At 57.4% G+C, this 17,057-nt stretch overlaps 1 protein-coding gene across 2 annotated transcripts; it reads right to left on the bottom strand.

Annotated features, from left to right (window-relative positions):
* Positions 1-399: 399 nt before the first annotated feature.
* GPRC5C (G protein-coupled receptor class C group 5 member C) lies at positions 400-16,664 on the bottom strand. 2 transcript variants are annotated; one of them, XM_045569833.1, is made up of 5 exons: positions 15,888-16,664; positions 8,618-9,697; positions 6,568-6,662; positions 4,337-4,486; positions 400-2,715 (listed from the first exon to the last, which is right to left on the bottom strand). In XM_045569833.1, the coding sequence occupies exons 1-5, from the start codon at positions 16,327-16,329 to the stop codon at positions 2,683-2,685; spliced, it is 1,800 nt and encodes a 599-aa protein (XP_045425789.1). In that variant the 5' UTR covers positions 16,330-16,664; the 3' UTR covers positions 400-2,682. The 2 variants fall into 2 exon arrangements, with proteins under 2 accessions (XP_045425789.1, XP_045425790.1); XM_045569834.1 differs by lacking the exon at positions 15,888-16,664 and adding an exon at positions 15,499-15,831.
* Between the last annotated feature and the right edge of the window lie 393 nt (positions 16,665-17,057).

The following is a 17,057-nucleotide window of genomic DNA, read 5'->3' as shown; positions in this document are numbered from 1 at the left end:
CTGGGCGTGGCACTTGGCAAGTCTTCCCCGGGAGGCATTGACCATCGCGAGCCCCAGCATGCCTTTCTGTGTGCTGAGTATGTCACCCAGCGGGCTGTCCCAGCTGCCTCCGCCAGCCACGCCAGGCAGTGGCAGGGATACAAGGTCGTCCCCCTCCCAGCCCCCCACCCTGCACTCTTGTGTGGGGGTCACTGGTCTCTGGCCTCAGCTGGTTGAGAGCTCAGTGTTTTTTAAAGGCCTGTTTTTCCCCTTTAAAAGAAATCCCCAACCAAGAAAAAGGTTAATTGGAGACCAACAGCCTTTGTTAGTGTAGAAGGCAAGGGGTCTGGGCACGGGTGATGGGGGAGATATATATTAATAAATCCCAGAAAAATTCTTCACGAACACACAGGAATCCAGTGGCAGTAATCCCTCACAAATGGAGGATAAGGTCATTTAATTCGGAGGGCTTGTGAAGTCCAAACTCTGCTCTACAAGGTTTGACAGTGGTGGGTAGAAACTTGCCAAGGTGTTGGCCGGATTATGATGAGCCTGCAACAGGTTCTTGCTCATTCTAGTTCTCTTCCATGCAAGGCTGTGATGCAGCTCCACCTCGGAGAAAGTGCCTCGCTCCTCCTAAAACCACACCTATCTTCTGCACTTGGCAGCAGCCAGAATGCGTGGGGCACGCCAATGGGCACTCCTGAATCCGGGCAGACCTGCACCTTCTGGAAGCCCATCCGTCCCGAGCCTCCCCTGCAGACCCTCGGAGGACTCGGGCTGTAAACAAACCCACGTTCACTGCAGGCTGCACCCTCTGGCTGCCTGGGCTGCCAGGGACTCTGAAATTATCACCTAGAGAAGCGGGATGGTGTCTCACCCACTGTAAGGGACTTGGGGCTGCTAAGCTAGAGAAGAGCAGTGAGGTGCGCAGAGCCCCCCTTCCCTTCCACGATGGGGAAATAATTCATGGAATCGAGCAACCAGTGCAATAGAGGGCTGGGGGGGGTCACATTTGGGAGCACAGTCCTACTCTGTGGGGACTGCTCCCCAATTTAGCCTTGGAAAAACACTCCAGTGACAAAGGCAGGCTGCAGGGGCCAGGAGGGTGGCACTGGAGAGCTGCTTGGAACCCAGAAGTGATGCTGGACTGAGGACTGACCTCCAGGGGCACACGGGGGGCCCCTTGGGTAAGTCAGCTCTGTCGCTACTCATAGGCAGGACCGACCCAGCCAAGAGGATGCTGCAGAGATCACCTTCCCGCAAGCCTGGCGCTGTGCCCATCTCTGTCCTTGGTGCCAGCACCATGCAGGTCCCAAGAAGCACATCCCCCCCCCCAACCTTCCCTGGGTGACTGTCAGGACCCTCTGGAGCAGATCCTAAGGCCAAAGGACAAAAAAGGCTCCTCCGGTGGTGAAAGCAGCAGCAGCACGTCCAGGTGTCCCCAGGTGAGGTAGAAACTTGCACGTCTGCCCATCAGGACTCGGCGCAATCTTTAGTCCTGGGTCCCACTTGCTGGAGGGGCCTCCCACAGCCCGCAAGTCTCAGTCACGGGAGAGGCCTACCCCCCAGCTCATCTGCTCCAGGACTCCCGGCTGGTGCTGAGCATGCAGCCTGGACCCCCACCCCGTGTCTCCTAGGGCAGCCCCCAGACCCTGGCCGGAGACATCCGGTGGCCACGGCAAGCCCCTGCTGCTGGCCCAGAGCCTGTGCGACCCAGGTACTTCAGCGCTGACACCTGCCCCAGCCCCAGGAGCCACCTTCTGCAGCGGCTGGGAAACCAGAAGCAGACAAGGCAGAAGGCCCAGGAGAACGTCTGTGGGCACATTAACGGTGCCGAGCCACCGTGCCCGCCCACCCCAGCGCCTTCATGGCTGTCCGTGAGGTAGTGCTGGAGGAAGACAGATTCCCTGGCTGGGAACAGTGCGGGCGTCCTGGTCCCAGACGGTGAGGGCGGCTGGGAGCAGAGCTCAGGCAGGGCCGGAAACCCCGGTTGTCTGTGGGACGGTTGGTGGGAAGGTGGGGAGGACTCGGGGTGATGGTGCGAAGGGGCTCACCAGCGAAGCACCCCAGGGGCTCAGATCTGGGACCCAAAGGCTGCGAAGAGAAGCAGTGTGTGTCCAGGCCTCAGGCGGGGCTCTGCCCCTGTCTCAACGGCCTTCCAAAGCCCAGGTGGTGGCAAGAGGCCTTGAAGAGAAGGGCAAGGGCCAATTTCTGCCATGACTTGGCTCCCAAGACTCACGGAGATCCACCTGGGTGCAGGTGCGACAAGCTGATGCCGGACACCAAAAAGTGGCCAGGCCAGGAAGATCCACGGCATCAAGACAGGGGCATCTGGGGCCCGTCATTCACAGGAGAGATGATGGCCATCTGGAGGAGCTGGGCATGGGGACACAGGGGCTGTGATTTGGTGGTAGGGGCGTCCTGGGGGGATGGAGGCAGGCTAGGGTCTGCAGACTGCTCCTTGCAGCCGCAGCCACTTGGGGACCAGGAAGTTGGGCTGGGCAGGAAGGGGGTGGCCCTAAGGCCTCAGCCACACACTCAGGGCTTCACGGGGCCCCCACTCAGTCCTCTGCTTCAGCCGGTGGCCTCCGGTCCCTCCCAGCTCCAGTGACAAGGACGGGAGAGGTGCTGGGCCCGGCCCAGCCTGGGTACAGAGTACTGAGGACATCAGGATGACGTGCGGTCCAGGGAAGAGGGCTTCTACCATCGCGTTTTACTTTGCGGGGACTGAGCCTAAAGTAACCAGAAAGAACAAGAGTCAAAGGGGACCACCCGGGGCCCAAGGGCTGGCTTTTACTAAAAAGAAAGGGTTTCGGTCCCCAGGAGGCTGGTGCAATCTGAACATAGAAGGAGAAGCCTGGGAGAAGTTTTATTTTTGTCCAGCAAACTTTCTTCTCTCCCTCTCAACAAAAACGTTTTTTTCCCACTACAACCGGTGTCAGAAAATAGCTTCTGACTAGCTGGGGAGAAACGTTCCCAAGCCTGGAAGGAGCAGGCCCCACGGGCAGGCTTGGCAACCCCCTTGCAAGACCTGAGCCAGTGTCCAAGGGTCAGGACACTGCTGCCACGTCCGCACGGCCCGAAGCGCAGCCCCCGGCACTGGCTGCCCCAGGGGGGACCAAGGGGAAAGGCTGCGGATGTCAAAGTCTTGGGACAACCTGGCCGGTCTTAGCTAGGCCACCTAGACCTCTCTGGGTCAGCCTGCTTACCTGGAAAGGCTGGGGGGAGGTAATGACCCTTAAGGCCCTGGCTAACCCTAACATGGCATGATTCCGGCATTCCCAGTCTGGAAGGGAATACCACTCCCGCCCTCTCCCAGCTTAACATGAGCCCACGAGGAAAGGCTTTTGTTTGCCGTAAGGTAAGAGCCAATGGGCACTATAGTTACCACCCAGGAATGAACCACCCAGGACCTGGCCGACCCTTTCCACCTTTGTCAACCCACTTTGCCAACAACTCCGGGCCCCCTCTGGGCCCTTCCCTTCCCTGCACTACACAGCATGAGCTGTAGCCTGGAGCAGAATGGCTGTTGCCTCATCCCCCAGGGGACCTTAACTATTGGTCCCCCCAAAGGAGCTGAAATTAGTTCATCTTCCTGTCCACACAGAATTGTCTGCTTGTGGGCCCACCTTCCCTGTTCTGTCCCCACAGCCACTGGAGGGGGCCCCCGAGGAAAGGTGCCTGGTTTCAGACAAGCCCAGATATGGGACCGCATGGCAGGCACCGCTGAGCCCAGATGTTCGTTCTGGCCACACACAGCACAGACAGAGGATGCGCTAAGGAGCGCTTTGCTGGGTAGGGGCAGTGGCTGCTTGGTGGCGCAGAAGGACAATCCCACAGCAGCTTTAAGTGAGAGCTGGAGTTGGAAGGAGAAGGGGCCACTGGCTACAGGCCGTGGGGGAGGAGAGGCTCATCGGAAACCACGATCCCAGAGCAAGAGTTAATAAAGCAGAAACACGTTTATTAGGCACCCTTGATCCTCACAGAGGAGCAAGATCCAAAGCGCCCGTGAAATCTCCCGAGGTTGCAGGAATCTCCAGCAGATGCGGGTGCGGACCGGCCACCACCCCAAGAACAACACTGTTTGGCCGGAGCGTGACCACCGCGGTGACCCTGGCATGAAGCCGGAGACTCCACAAACACTGAGTAATGGGTGGGGGCGCCCAGGACACCCACCCGGATATTGGCAGAGGGAGGATCTCACGGCTCTGAGGACAAGCTGCCCCGGGCCAGCAAGGGGGAGGGAGAGCCCGGGAGTCCCTTGTCCAGGCCATGTCCTGAGGGCCCTCCCCAGATCCGCCCGTCTCTCCTGGCTGCCACGGACTCAGTCCCACACGTAGGGGTTTCTAAAGACCTGAGAGTTCTTGCTGTCTTTCGACGGTGTGGCCGCCTGGTGGCTCTGGGCCGAGTACATGTCTTCAGCCCGCAGAGTCGAGTTGGCACTGCCCATCACCTGGCTGTTGGCTGTGGCCCGTGGGAGGATGATGTCGTAAGCTCCTTCGGACTGGAAGGAAGGACAGGCGGTCTCACAGTCAGGGGCTTCGGGAGCCAGGTTCCGCCAGGGCGGATGCACAAACACTCTGCTTCCTGCAGGGGTGTGCCTGCCAGCTCCCTCTCCTCCGCCCCTCTGCCCCTCTGGCCAGGACCCAGCAGCGGCCCGCGATGGCCGACTCCACTTCTGGAAACGGGGGCTGACCTCAAGCCCTTATCTTACCCTGCCTCTGGGCATGGGAACAGAGCCCCTGGTCACCTTAGGTGGTCCTGGCGCTTCATAGACAGGGTCCTCTTCTCACATCCCCTCCTGCTGCCAATTCCTTAGGGAAACCCTGGGGCCAGTGGAGGCCAAACCTTAAGCCACACTTAGCTGGTCCTGCCTGTCTGGTAAAGCTCCCAGCTCCTTCCTCCTGGAATCGTTCCCCAGGTAAACCAAAGGTCACTACAATACCCAATAGCATCTAGATGCTGGTTTTCCAGCCAAGGACACCCTGCTGTCAGGCCCTGGACAGGCCCACACATCTCTGGCTAAGAGTCCAGGCTGGCCAGCTTGCTTTGGAATCTTAAAATCCAAATTCTCTGCCTGGAACCTGGTCTTGCTGCTATGTGGGTGAGAGACACTGGCTGTGGGTGGAGAGGGTCCTGAGGCACCTGTCCCAGCTCCTACCTGGAGGGGAGGTGAATTCCTGGCCCCACCTGCTTCATCCCTATGAGAAAGAGCTGCCACCAAACTTCTGTAGCTCCAGGGTCCCAAACCAGCCCTTGATCCAATCAGATCCAGGTGGTCCTCCCGCCTGTTTGAGACCTCCTACTCCTGAGTGGGAGTAGGAACATCTAGACCAGTGGCCTCAGGCCTGGGTGTACACCAGTATCACCTGGACCCCTTGTTAAGTTATACCCACTTGTGGCATCCCCCGGCCCCTCCAGCGGTGGGCTGGTAACTGGGACGGTGGGAGGGAGCCCTGACTGGCAGTGTTTGCAGATCTGCTCTGGGTGGCACGCCCGGGTGGCAGATCTCAACCACCAAGGTGACAGCAGGAAGGGATGCTCACATTGGCTCCACCCACCTCTAGTCCCACCCCATCTGCATTTTGAGCAAGTTCCCAGGTGACACTTATGCTGGTGATCTGAGGACCAGTCAGATGAAATATCCCTGTTAGTCCAGACCACCCCCCACCCCCCAGGAAGAAGGACCCCACACCCACTGGGGAGTGAGCGGCAACAACGGTGAGGACGGCTACTGGGGAAAGGCTTTGGTGGCTGTCCTCTCCCCCGGGGCTGGTGGCCAGCAGCCTCTGCCCATCACAGCTCTAGCCGCAGGTTCAGGCTCAGGGACAGGGAAGGAGCTGGGGCTGGAAGTTCAGGCTCACAGAGAGGTCCAGGGAGGGGATGAGAACGCCACCCCGCTGACCTCCTCACTTCCTGTTCCCAGCATCCTGCCAAGATGGGTCACTGACCTCTCCCCACAGCCACTGCCAGCCGGGAGGAGGAACATATATGGGGTGAGGGAGAATCCAACCCATCTTCTTCCTGTTCCCACCCGCCCCCGCCCCCTTGGCTAATGGAGCATCTGGCTTCTGAACCCAGGGGAGGTGTGAGGTCCAGACCGGCTGCCTGCTGGTGGGGGAGGGGAGTGGGAGGCCCTCCTGGGACAGCTGTGGTTGACGAGTAAATACCTACCCAGACCTGCCACATTTGGGGCCCACCCACCGTGGGAGCACCTGGCTGAAACCCTCCTTTGTGCCCCCCAAGCTCTTTAGGGTAAAGCCGGCAGCTCACAGCAGCTCACTGAGAGTTCATCCTGTGTTCTGTACAGCACCCCGCCCCGATGGCCCCAGTCTGCCACAGGGCAGGCCCCCTGCCATGTAGCTAAAGGCAATGGATACATTAGCTCCAGGAAAAGGGGGTTGAAAACTGGGGCTCAGGGATCCCCAGGTAGATGCACCAGGTGGGGGAGCCTGCCTTCTCCCTACCACCTCCGCCCCAACCCTGCACTGGCCCATGGACCCCTCCACTGGCCCCTCCACTGGGCCCGCCGAGGCTGTGCTGGGGCCCCCAGCAGGGTCACAGGGCCCTGGGGAATCCACTTACCGGGCCTTTGTGCATCAGGGCCATCTCGGTGGGCTGGTACACGCTGGTCAGCAGCTGCCCATTGTACCCACTGTATGGCGAGACCGGCCTCTTAGCTGCAGGGGAAAGCAGGAGCAGCGTGAGAGTCCCTGGGCTCTTGGCTCCCGTTCCCACCTCCCACAACCCAAGCAGGGCTCTCCTGGGAACAGGGAAGAGGGAAGTCGGGGCCACGCTGGCCCCGGTGTAATATCTAACCCAGGAGTAGCTGACTTGGGGGTGAGGTTGTGGATCTGGAGCCCCCCAAGCCCAGCACCCCTCTGTCCAGATGCACGACACGGCTCAGTTTCCCTGCAGTGTGGGACCGCCCCGCCCCCAATAGCGCAGAAAAACGCTCCATCAGCAGCCTTCACACTCCACCCACCCTCGGGGCCAGAGGCCAAGAGGGCACATGGGCCTTCGGCCGCCTTCCAAGATGGCCGGCCTCCAGCTCTGGCCTCCACCGATGCGGGCCAGCTGCCAGGCACTGCCGTAAATACCGCTGAGACCCCTCAGCTGAGCCTCGTCCCGTCCTCACAGGGCAGAGCTGGTGCCTTCCCCATACACCAACCCAGAGCCTGCCAGGGACATTGGTGCCCGGCACGGCCCAGCCTGTGGCCCCTTGGCAAGTGTCCAGAACTATTTTCAGCTCCAGGAATACTTCTCTGTGCCTCTGGGGTGTTGGTTTCCCAGTGTGTTCCACCCTGCTGGGCACTCCCAGGTGGCTGAGGAAAACTGCTGACCAAGCCCCGGGGCCAGGAGCAGCCTTGCTGCGGGGGCGGCACGGCGGATGTCTGGCTCCTGCAGGGCTGGCGGCCACAGCTCCGAGGGACCGCAGCCTATACAGGGCTCCTAAGTGCTGGGCTCGCTCTATTGATTTTTCCATTTAGAAAAAAAAAAAGGAAAGAAATAAAAACTCACAGCCCCCGAAGTGTTTGCCATGAGAGGACAAAGCCTGAGAACTATTTGGCCTTGACAAACAGGTATACACAGGTGGGGGCACCTGTCCCGCCCACGCACCCTCTGCGGCCTGGGGCCACCCCAGGGCAGGGCCAGCGTGTAGCCCAGGTGGTCAGATCAAAGATCCAGTGCCCAGCAGGACAAGGGTCACTTCTTTCCCCAGAGCAGGGGTTACGAGGATTTCACAGTTTGTGCAGAAAAGACAGGATGTCTCTGACTCTGCCCTCCCTGCAGCGGCCCCAGAGCATGATAACCGGGCCGCTAAGAAAGGCTTAGGCCCCCAAGCAGCTGCATCAGCAGAGTTTGGGGTCAGGGTCGGGGCTGTGGGATCGTGCCCCCGGCTTTCCAGGCCATGTCAGATGAAGGGGCTGCAGCTGGCGGGCTCAGAATGCACGTGAGGTTCATGCAACAGGACATACCAGAAAAGGGCTCAGCACGAGGCCTGGCACACAGTAGGTGCCCAATAAATGCTAGGGGGTCCTTAGGTAACAAATGTGATCACTATGTAGCACCACAAATGCTTTATTAAAAAGAAAAAAAAAATAACTGAAAAAGATTTCCTTTTAAAGGAAACTAAGATGATTATGGGTACGTACATAATAGGAAAGCAAGTTCTGGAAGGATCACATTAACAGTGAAAACAGTAATGCACACACAACAAACAGCTAACACTTCTAGAGTGCTCTTCATGGGCCAGGCACCTGTGCTGACTAAGCCTCACAAGAGCCCTGTGACATAGGCACTGTTATTATCCCTGTCTTACAAACGAGGAAACTGAGGCACTTGGCAGCATTATACCAGTCAGCAGTGGTCAGTTTGGGGACAAACAGGATGGGAGGCAAGGTAGGACTGGGGAGGTAACTGGGGGAAATTTTCCTTATCTGTAATGTTTAAAATTTTGCAATGAGAATATATGTGTGACTTATATGAATATAGAAAAAAATCTTTTAAAAAATGGGATTTAGGGACAATTAGGCAGAAAACTATAGCGAACCTTTGGTTTTGCTCGAGAGACTGGCTCCCTGTCCCGCATGAAAGACCTGGGGTCCCATGAGGGGTGTCTCCCGAGACCCACCTGTGGCTGGCTCGTCCATGGAAAAGGCCTTGTTCTCCACGAACATGCTCTGCCCCTTCTCCTTCAGGATGGCCTCATAGCCCACGCCCCGGGTCGGGTACATGTCCGCCTGGTAGCTTCGCTCTGGGCTGGCCTTGGTCACCTGGGAGACCTCGGGGATGACATAGAAGAGGACAAAGGCCCAGGCATTGGCGGCAAGGGCGATGGCCAGCGTGGGGTCATCCCAGGTGGGACTGTTGCGCTGCTTGTTGCCGTAGGTGTACATGACGATCCACACCACCCAGATGGCAATGGAGGTGGCCGTGGTGAGCAGCACGAAGACACCGTGCTTACGCCAGCGCTTGAAGCGGCCGCACAGGGCAGGCCAAGCCCCCAAGAAGGCGCCCAGCAGCAGCAGCATGACATAGATGAGGGCCATGACGAAGTCCATGTTGGCGATGGCGCAGGGCGAGGCCGCGGTCCAGCCCGTGCTGCTGTTGCCCAGAGGGCTGCCCTCGCCACCTCCCCGGACCAGAGTGAGGATCAGCCACTCCGTGTTGATGATGACCTCCACGAGGGTCAGCAGCAGAGCCACGGTGAAGACCACCCAGCCGCGGGGCCCGTGGTTCTTCCGGGCCAGGAAGTTGAGGGCAAAGACGTGGGCCACCAGGCAGGAGAAGCAGATGGCAAACAGGACCCCAAACAGGAAGCGCCGGGAGGCACAGGTGGAGAAGTCGGGCTTCACCACGCAGGCAAACACGAGGCAGAATAGGCCCAGGGTCCCCAGCAGGAAGAACACCTGGGTCCCCAGCAGGCTCCGCTTCTTGGTGTCCTGCACAAAGGGGAGGCTGGCCACGAGGATGATGGTGAGCACAAACGTGGTGACGATGCCCGCCCCAGCCACTGCCTCCAAGATGATGCCCCAAGCCCCAGAGCGGTCACACAGGTTGTAGTAGAGGGGGTTGAGGTCTGGGCTGCAGCCAGGTGGGGCTTGGTTCTGGGCCTGGGCCCCCGGGAATAGGAAGAGAGGCAGTCCCAGGCACATCAGCAAGGCTTTACGTGTGGCCATCCTGGCACCCAGGCCAGGCTCCAGCTGGGTCCCTAGAGACAGAGAGAGAAGGGGCAAGATCAGGCCAAGGCCAGACCCCAACATACATGGCGCTGCCTCCCCATCCTGAACCGGGGCAGAAGGTGCCAGTTGAACATGAGACAGTCCCTCTGGGCTTCAGAATCCTTCTTAAAAACTGACCAGAGAGGCAAGTAAGATGAAACCTATCTGTCACCCCTATTCCTAGCCATGGAAAAGGGGGAAACTGCCACGGAATTTCTGGTTCCCTCCTCTCTACCTGGGTTCAAATATTCCCTGAGCTCTTGCAATTAGAGTTCAGGGGGAAGGAGCCTGTGAGCAAGTTAAAACCAAGCACAGTACGCATTCAGCTCTGCCTGTCAGAAACCATGCCCCTTAACTCTGTTTCTGTGATGCCTAAGTCCATGGTAGTCAGCCATGCATTTGTTCAATCATTCATTCACTCAACAAGTACTTAACAAGCACCTGTGGCAGACATAACCTGCAGTCAGAAAAAAATGGAGAGTTGAACAACTAAGTCGAATTTATCTACCTTTCCCCCTCCCTCCCACCACCTCCCTTTTTTATCCTTCATTTTCCTACTTTTAGTGCTAAGTCTCCTCTTAGAATCCAAAGTTTTCTGTCTAGCTCAGATGCTGAAGTCAAGGACAAAATAAACTAATTCCCCAGCTAATTAATGACTTAATGCAAAAATTCTCCTATGAGGCATTAACATTTTAAAAGCAAGAACCAGGCAAGGACAATGCAAAACCCAAAGGAATTAATCTTTAAAGGAAGATTTTAAGACATTGTAGCTAGAAGGCCAGAAAGATGTCTTTTGTTAACACCAAGAAGGTAACATTTTACTCCATGTACTCACTGTAGCTCTACCAAATGCTGTAGATCTGTGCCCGTGAAAACTGAACCCTGCCCCCAATACCAATTGGATTTCCCTGCATGAGGTGGAGGTAACAGATGTGGCAGGTTAAGAGAAATTAAAGACCAAAGCAGTGAGTTTTTCCAATCAAAGGCTTTGAATTTACTTAGAGGAGACTTAACACAGAAAATTTAAATGCTCTAAAAAGCAATTTATAAATCCCAAAATTCAGTGAAATGCAGGTACTGCATATTTAACTCACCTCACATGTTCAAACAACTAGCTCAAACAACTCTGCCTCTTAGGGAACTCTGCAGAGAGACAGCAACCAAGCTTTCCTGGGCTGATAGTGACCACTAGTGGTGGGCAGAGGAATGGCATTATCTAATTCACTGTCCTCCCCACCACCATTCTTCCTCATTTTTTGGGAGGCGGTTGGGGGGTTGTTTGCATACAGTCTATCTCCTTACAAGTTTTCACCATTCCTGGCTACTTAATTTCTAACAGGCAAACAAAAATCCTAAATCCCAGGTCATAGAGATTGTCTCTCCAAAATTGATAAGTGAAAAGAACACTTACTAAATCAGGGTAAATGAAACTCATAAAATTAAGTGAAATTAACATAATAAAGATGATCAATTTTTAAAGTGCTTTAAGATATCCTTGTCCTGGGGCAGTGGCTCATGCCTGTAATCCTAGCACTCTGGGAGGCTGAGGCAGAGGATTGCTTGAGCTCAGGAGTTCAAGACCAGCCTGAGCAAGCCAGACCCCATCTCTATTGAAAATAGAAAAAATTAGCTGGGCGTGGTGGTGCATCTGTAGTCCCAGCTACTCAGGAGGCTGAGGCAGGAGGATGGCTTGAGCCCAAGAGTTTGAGGTTGCTGTGAGCTAGGCTGACTGACGCCAGGGCACTCTAGCCCAGGCGACAGAGCGAGACTCTGTCCTCCTCCCCTCCCCCCCCAAAAAAAGATATCCTGCCTGCCACTTGAAAATATTTTAGGCATTTTAGCCATCTCAGCTACCTCCTCATCTTTGGATTAAACTTGCTTACTATTAACTTTTAAAATTAACATTCGTACGTAAATGTGCTATTGTTTTTCTAAATACCTGGGTGCTGTAACAGCTAGTTTCTCTTCACTTCCAATGCAAAAGCCCGTTTCCCCTGTACCTCTCCTAGCTGTGGTGACTTAAATAAGCTTCCGTAGGGGACTTTGTGTAATCGTAAATCAAAGTACCAACTGTATTTTATTTACAAGTGCTGGACAGAGAAAAGATGAGTCAGAGAGGGCTAATGGGGAAGAAGTAATATTGAGCCACTCCAGGGAGATAATTTATGGATAACAACATTTTATGAGATCCTAAATGTTTAACTCCATCTTGTGCATTTTGGGCCCACAGCCAACCAGCTGGAACTTGGGGTGAAGTTGTAAACGTGGAAGTGAACGCTGGGAAGAGCCACTAACACTCAGCCTCCGGGCATCTGCACCTTCAAGGGCTTCTCACCCACTCCCCTCCCTCAGCCAGGTCCCAGTTTAGAGCAGGCAATTATTCCAAATCAGCAAGTATTTACTGTGCATCTAGGGGACAAAGCCTGTCATCCTCAGAGCTGTGAAAATACAAAGATGAACAAACATAGTCCATGACTTTATAGCATTTCAATCTAACAGGAGAGATAGGTACATACACAAACAATTACACAGGAAGAAAATCACTAAGTGCCAGACCACAGAGTTTACCTGTAGGAGAGAGAAAGGTGCTACAGAAACACAGAAGAGGAAGAGGCCTTCCTGGTAAGGGCCTCAGCAGAGGGAAGACTGTTCAACAGCATTTTATTCACTATTTAATAAAAAGTACCAGATCCCAGACACTGCCATGACACAGGGACACGAAGAAGCTAAGCCCTGGAGACTGTTAAGGAAGGGCTGAGTAGGAGAAGAGAGCAAGGTGGAGAGGGAAAAGGAGGATGGTGTAAGTCGAAGCCCTGAGATGAGCCCAAGTTCACAGGAAGAAGAAAAAAAATCAAGTTCTATGAACCGGATTTATAAAGGGAGGTTGCAGCTGCTGGCTGACAGACTAGAAATTCTACAGGGAAGGACTTGGGGCTTTACTTTAAAGGCAACGGGGAGCCAGTGAAGGCTGTTTTTAGCACAATGGGGGCATAGCCAGGGTTGTGCTTTAAGAGATGACTCTGGCAAAAAAAAACCCAGATAATCGATTTATTGGGGACACATTCATCCCAGTTTAAAGATCAAGGCCAAAGGTAAATCCATAATGGCCAGATCTCAGTGATCCTTTCCAAAACACAATTTGAGGACTGGCTGGATGCAGGGGGAAAGGATGCTGAAGCCTAGCTACAAGTTCAAATCTGATAACGGCCATATCATTACAAAAACCAAACCGGGGACCTCAATAACCAACCAGGCACTTGGGGCAAGGGTCAGGGAAGCTTCAAAGCCTGCCCTTCCTCCAGCCCCCAATCTCCTCCTGACTTTGCTGTTGGTGACCAACAACTTGGTCCTGGTCCTTAACCTTCACGTCTTGCCTCTGCTGCCAAAGCCCTCCAATGTGGGAACTTCCAAGGAATAAAACAGGAAGCTGTATCTGCTCCTCACCCCTTCCAGGTACCATGCTGCTGCCCAGCTGCCATGTAACTTACTAGCCTTGGACAAAACAACCCATTCCCCTCCCAAAATCTCTTATTCCTTTATTTCTCTGGTTTCCCCCGAAATGAAATGGCAGGTGGAGAGACAGAAATACACAGACTCAGGTAGGAAAACTGGGCCAGCTAGTACGGCTCCAGTCCACTGCCTAGGACAGGGACCCTTGGAGGAGGCAGGAGAGTTAAGGAGAAGGAAGCTCAAAGGAGCTCAGCTGCAGCCCTTGGACACCCAGGAGTGCATATTCAGCCACCCAGTAAGATGGTGGCTAAGGGACCCGAGCTCTGCCTGGAGGCTCCTCCTCAGGGCCCTGGAAGAATCTTCTGCCTCCTGAGGACCTCTAGACCCTGCACTTAGACTGAGCATTCTGAGTCCTGAACATTCGAATCCCTTCTAGCCTGTAAGGTCTTTGAGGCCACTGAGCAAACCTTAGCGTCTTCTGCAACAGCTAGCGCCATGCCTTCAACACAATAGGCATGAAAATAACCCTTTGAACAGACTCAGTACCCGCTTCTCCTCATCTAGGACGGCCTCCCCCATGCTGGAGTCACATCTGCTTAAAGGTTCTCAGAGGACTCAAGCACTGGGGTGGGAGGGGGAGTTCCTCCTGCCCTGTGAGTCTCCCCCACCCCACAGCTGAAGCCCAGCCCCAGCCTCATATTATTTTCTGGACAAAAGGGCCCTTTTGCTTCACTTCCCTGGAATCAGTTGTACAAATATTTTTAATCACCTCTGAAATCGGCCTTTCCCCAGGCTTAGCCACCCAGCCCCCAGCTCTGGTCTGAGTCAGTCCGATCCAGTTCCCAATCCCCTTCCCCCTCCCCTCTCCCGGGGAGTGGAGAGGCCTCAGCAGTGCTGGTGGGCTCAGAGGCCCAGCCAGGCCCAACCAGCTTCACCCAGCAACAGGGAGACAGCAAGGCCTTCTCACCTTCCAGAGCAACACCCTCTTCACCGGCCCCCACCATCCACAAACCTCCCCCTGAGACCCCTCCCCCCACCTCCGCCCAGCCAGGGCAAAGGACATCACCCTGGAAAGAGAGCTCTGGGGCTTCACGTGGCCGCCGGGGTCTGTCTCCCAGGCTCAAGGATACAGAGTAAGATGTAGACCCATGGCCAGGGGTTGCCTTCAAGGGTGCTGTGACCATATATAGCCCCCTCTGTCGGGGAGGCTCACCCAGGGGTACCACAGAGCCTCCTCCTTCCTCCCGTCGCCCACCACTCAGCAGCCTACCTGGAAGGATGGAGGGACCCACCCGCAGACCTCCAGCCGTCTCCATCCTCCGTCCATCTTTCTCTCTCAGTCCCTGGTTAGGTCCCACTGTCTTACTCCTCTGTCCAGGGGCTCCGATGTTTACTCCACCCAATAAGCAGGGGCGGGAGACATGCCTGTGCCTGGAGGAGCTACCTCAATGCCCAGGTTGGGGTGGGGGCTTTCTGGAACCTCAGCACCAAGAGTGAGCACTGGGGCCAAAGTGCCCCAAACATTCTGAGACCCGGAAGTCTTCAATCCCAGGGTCTGCTCTGGAATGTCACTCTGGAATGTGCCCCATCCCCCAACAGCACTCCCTCCCCCAGCCACATTTGAAGGTACATGGGGGGCGGGGGAGCTCCAGGAGCACAAAACCCAACTTGCACACATTCTGGTCCAGGGGCTTCAGGATCAAGACCCCGGAGTTTTTAAGTGGCTGGGTTTCCCTGGGGCGGAGGTGGAAAGACGACGGAAAAGCCAGGCGGGGAGTCGGGATGTAGCGGCGGGGCCACAAGTCGAGGCACTTTGATAGTCTGAGGTTCCAAACTCCCCGCTGGGAGATTCGCAGCCTTCCCCTCCTCACTCAGGGGCCCGCTTCCAGGGTCTACACCCGCGCTCCCCCGGTGGTCCGAACGGAAAGAGGGGAGCCAGCCACTCTGTCTCTCATTTCCTGGGGCCACAGAGACCTGCCCTCCCCGCCCACGGCAGCGGGCTGCGGAGGACGCCAATCGAGCGTCACTGTTGACCGGGATCTCGCACTGAGAAGCAAGAGGGTGTAGGGGCGCCCTTCGGAGACCCCGATGGTGGAGTCATTTGCCCCGATGGTGGAGTCCTTTGCCCGCTCTCCAACCCCAGCCGCAGCATCGGCTCTCCCCACCCCCAGTCGGCTTGGGTTTGGAAACTTTCTGCGACCCAGCGGAGTTGCCGTGGCGTCCCCCGCCCCGCAAGGATCGCCAGCTCTCGCCTCTGCCCTCGCCCACTCCCGCCAGCCAGCCAGACCCGGCTCTCCCGGGCGGCCCAGGGGAGGGCGGAGCGGGGAGGCAGCTGCCTTACCTGGGACGCGCCGCCTGCCCGGCTACGGCGCGGCGTTCGGGGCCAACTCCTGCCCCAGGAGGGGTAGAGGTGGGAGGGACTCGGCGCGGGGCGCGGGGCGCGGCGCCAGGCCTAGCCCTGGCTGGGTGGCGGGACCCGGGCGGGAGATCGGGGCGCAGGGCCTGCCTCTCTCGGGGACCCGGGCTGAGCCGGCCGCGCTCGATCGCTAACTCTCGCGCCCGCCTCTCCCGGCGCAGCGCTCCTTGCTCCCGGCGAGGGTGGGCTGGCGCCTGCATCACCGTGACATCACCTCCATTCAGGGCGCTTATCGGGCGCCCGCAGTGCTCCAGGTACGTCTAATCCGTTCACACAGTAACAAAGCCCGCCAGCCCCTCCCCGCCCAGACTCACCTCCGGGCTCGGCCGAGTCGCACTTTCCGGCCGGGGAGGGAGCGCGGAGTTCCTGGCGGGGCTGGCGTGTGGGTTGTTGCTGTTTACTGCCACGCCCCCGCGCGCGGGCGCGCGCACACTCGCGCGCACTGACTTTCTGGACTGGGCTTTCCCTCGGGCAAGCGGTGTGGGGTGCAGCTCGGCACCCCCAGCGGGCAGGCTCTCTCTCCCCGCATCTCCCAGCGCGCGCGATCGGCCACGCGCGGGGGTACCTTGGCGCGACTCTCCGTGGCGAACACCCAGCCTGCGTCACCTTCGTCCTGGCTCTCCTGTGAGACACACGCTGGGCGATTAGCTGCTCCGGGCTGGAGCGAGGCGCACACTCAGACACAAAGTCCGTCTTTGTCACGCCTTCTACGCCCCCCTCCCCTCCCGAGCCTGCACACGTGGACACACCACACATCGAGTGTCCGCCACTGGCACACGCGGTCTTTCCCTGGGGTCCCAGTCACTAAGTGTACGTGGGATTGCCACCGCGCGCGCCCCTAACGCGTGGGCTGAGTCCAGGACAACTCCGAACCGTGGACAAAGGTCGCCCTGGGCCCGGCTACCCTGCTCCCGCGCTGCCTGCCACCGCCCCAGACACTGCCCAACTCGGAGCGCGTGCCCCCCTCCCCGCGTCCCCGTTCCTTGTTCCGACTTGTCCTAATTAGCCTTCACGGTTTTGTTCCCCAAGGTACAGTGTCTAACCCGGCCCCCGCGGTCTCTGCGCTCCGGGACACATTGGCCCTGACTCTGAGTCCCGCCCCTCCCGCGGCCGGGGGCCTTTCCAGGAGTTCAGGTTCCCTCGCGCCCCACCCCCACTGCCTGCCCCGGAGTGGATCCGCGAGTTGCCACCCTTTCCCCTCCAGCTTTAGGAATCTGCCGAAAGGGAGCCTCAGAAATAGGGAAGCGAATCCAGACTGGGACCTCTCCAGTCCTGTAAACAAGAGGAGATTTTCCGGCCGCCTTCCCCCTGGGCGGCGGGCCCCGCGGGAGGTGCGCGGCGAGGCCTACTTAGCTCGCGCCCGAGGCCCGAAGGGGCCGAGGCGCACGGGGAAGAGAGAGATGGTTGGACCTGGCCGGGGCCCTGGGGACGCGGAGGGAGGGCAGGGCGCTGGGTCTCGGGGTGCCCGCTCCCGTGCCGCCGAG

The sequence above is a fragment of the Lemur catta genome, chromosome 15, assembly GCF_020740605.2.
Source record: "Lemur catta isolate mLemCat1 chromosome 15, mLemCat1.pri, whole genome shotgun sequence".
Taxonomy (NCBI): domain Eukaryota; kingdom Metazoa; phylum Chordata; class Mammalia; order Primates; family Lemuridae; genus Lemur; species Lemur catta.
The sequence above is the reverse complement of the archived record's forward strand: the minus strand, read 5'-3'. Positions and strand labels throughout refer to the sequence as shown.

Bases quoted from the DNA above. Each gene is read 5' to 3' on its own strand.
- GPRC5C (XM_045569833.1), bottom strand. From the start codon at position 16,329: ATGTGTGGTGTGTCCACGTGTGCAGGCTCGGGAGGGGAGGGGGGCGTA. The intron at 9,698-15,887 runs GTGAGTCTGGGC...CTCTGTCTCTAG, and splicing joins CGACTCGGCCGAGCCCGGAG to GGACCCAGCTGGAGCCTGGC. The intron at 2,716-4,336 runs GTCTTTAGAAAC...TGGTTACTTTAG, and splicing joins AAGACAGCAAGAACTCTCAG to GCTCAGTCCCCGCAAAGTAA.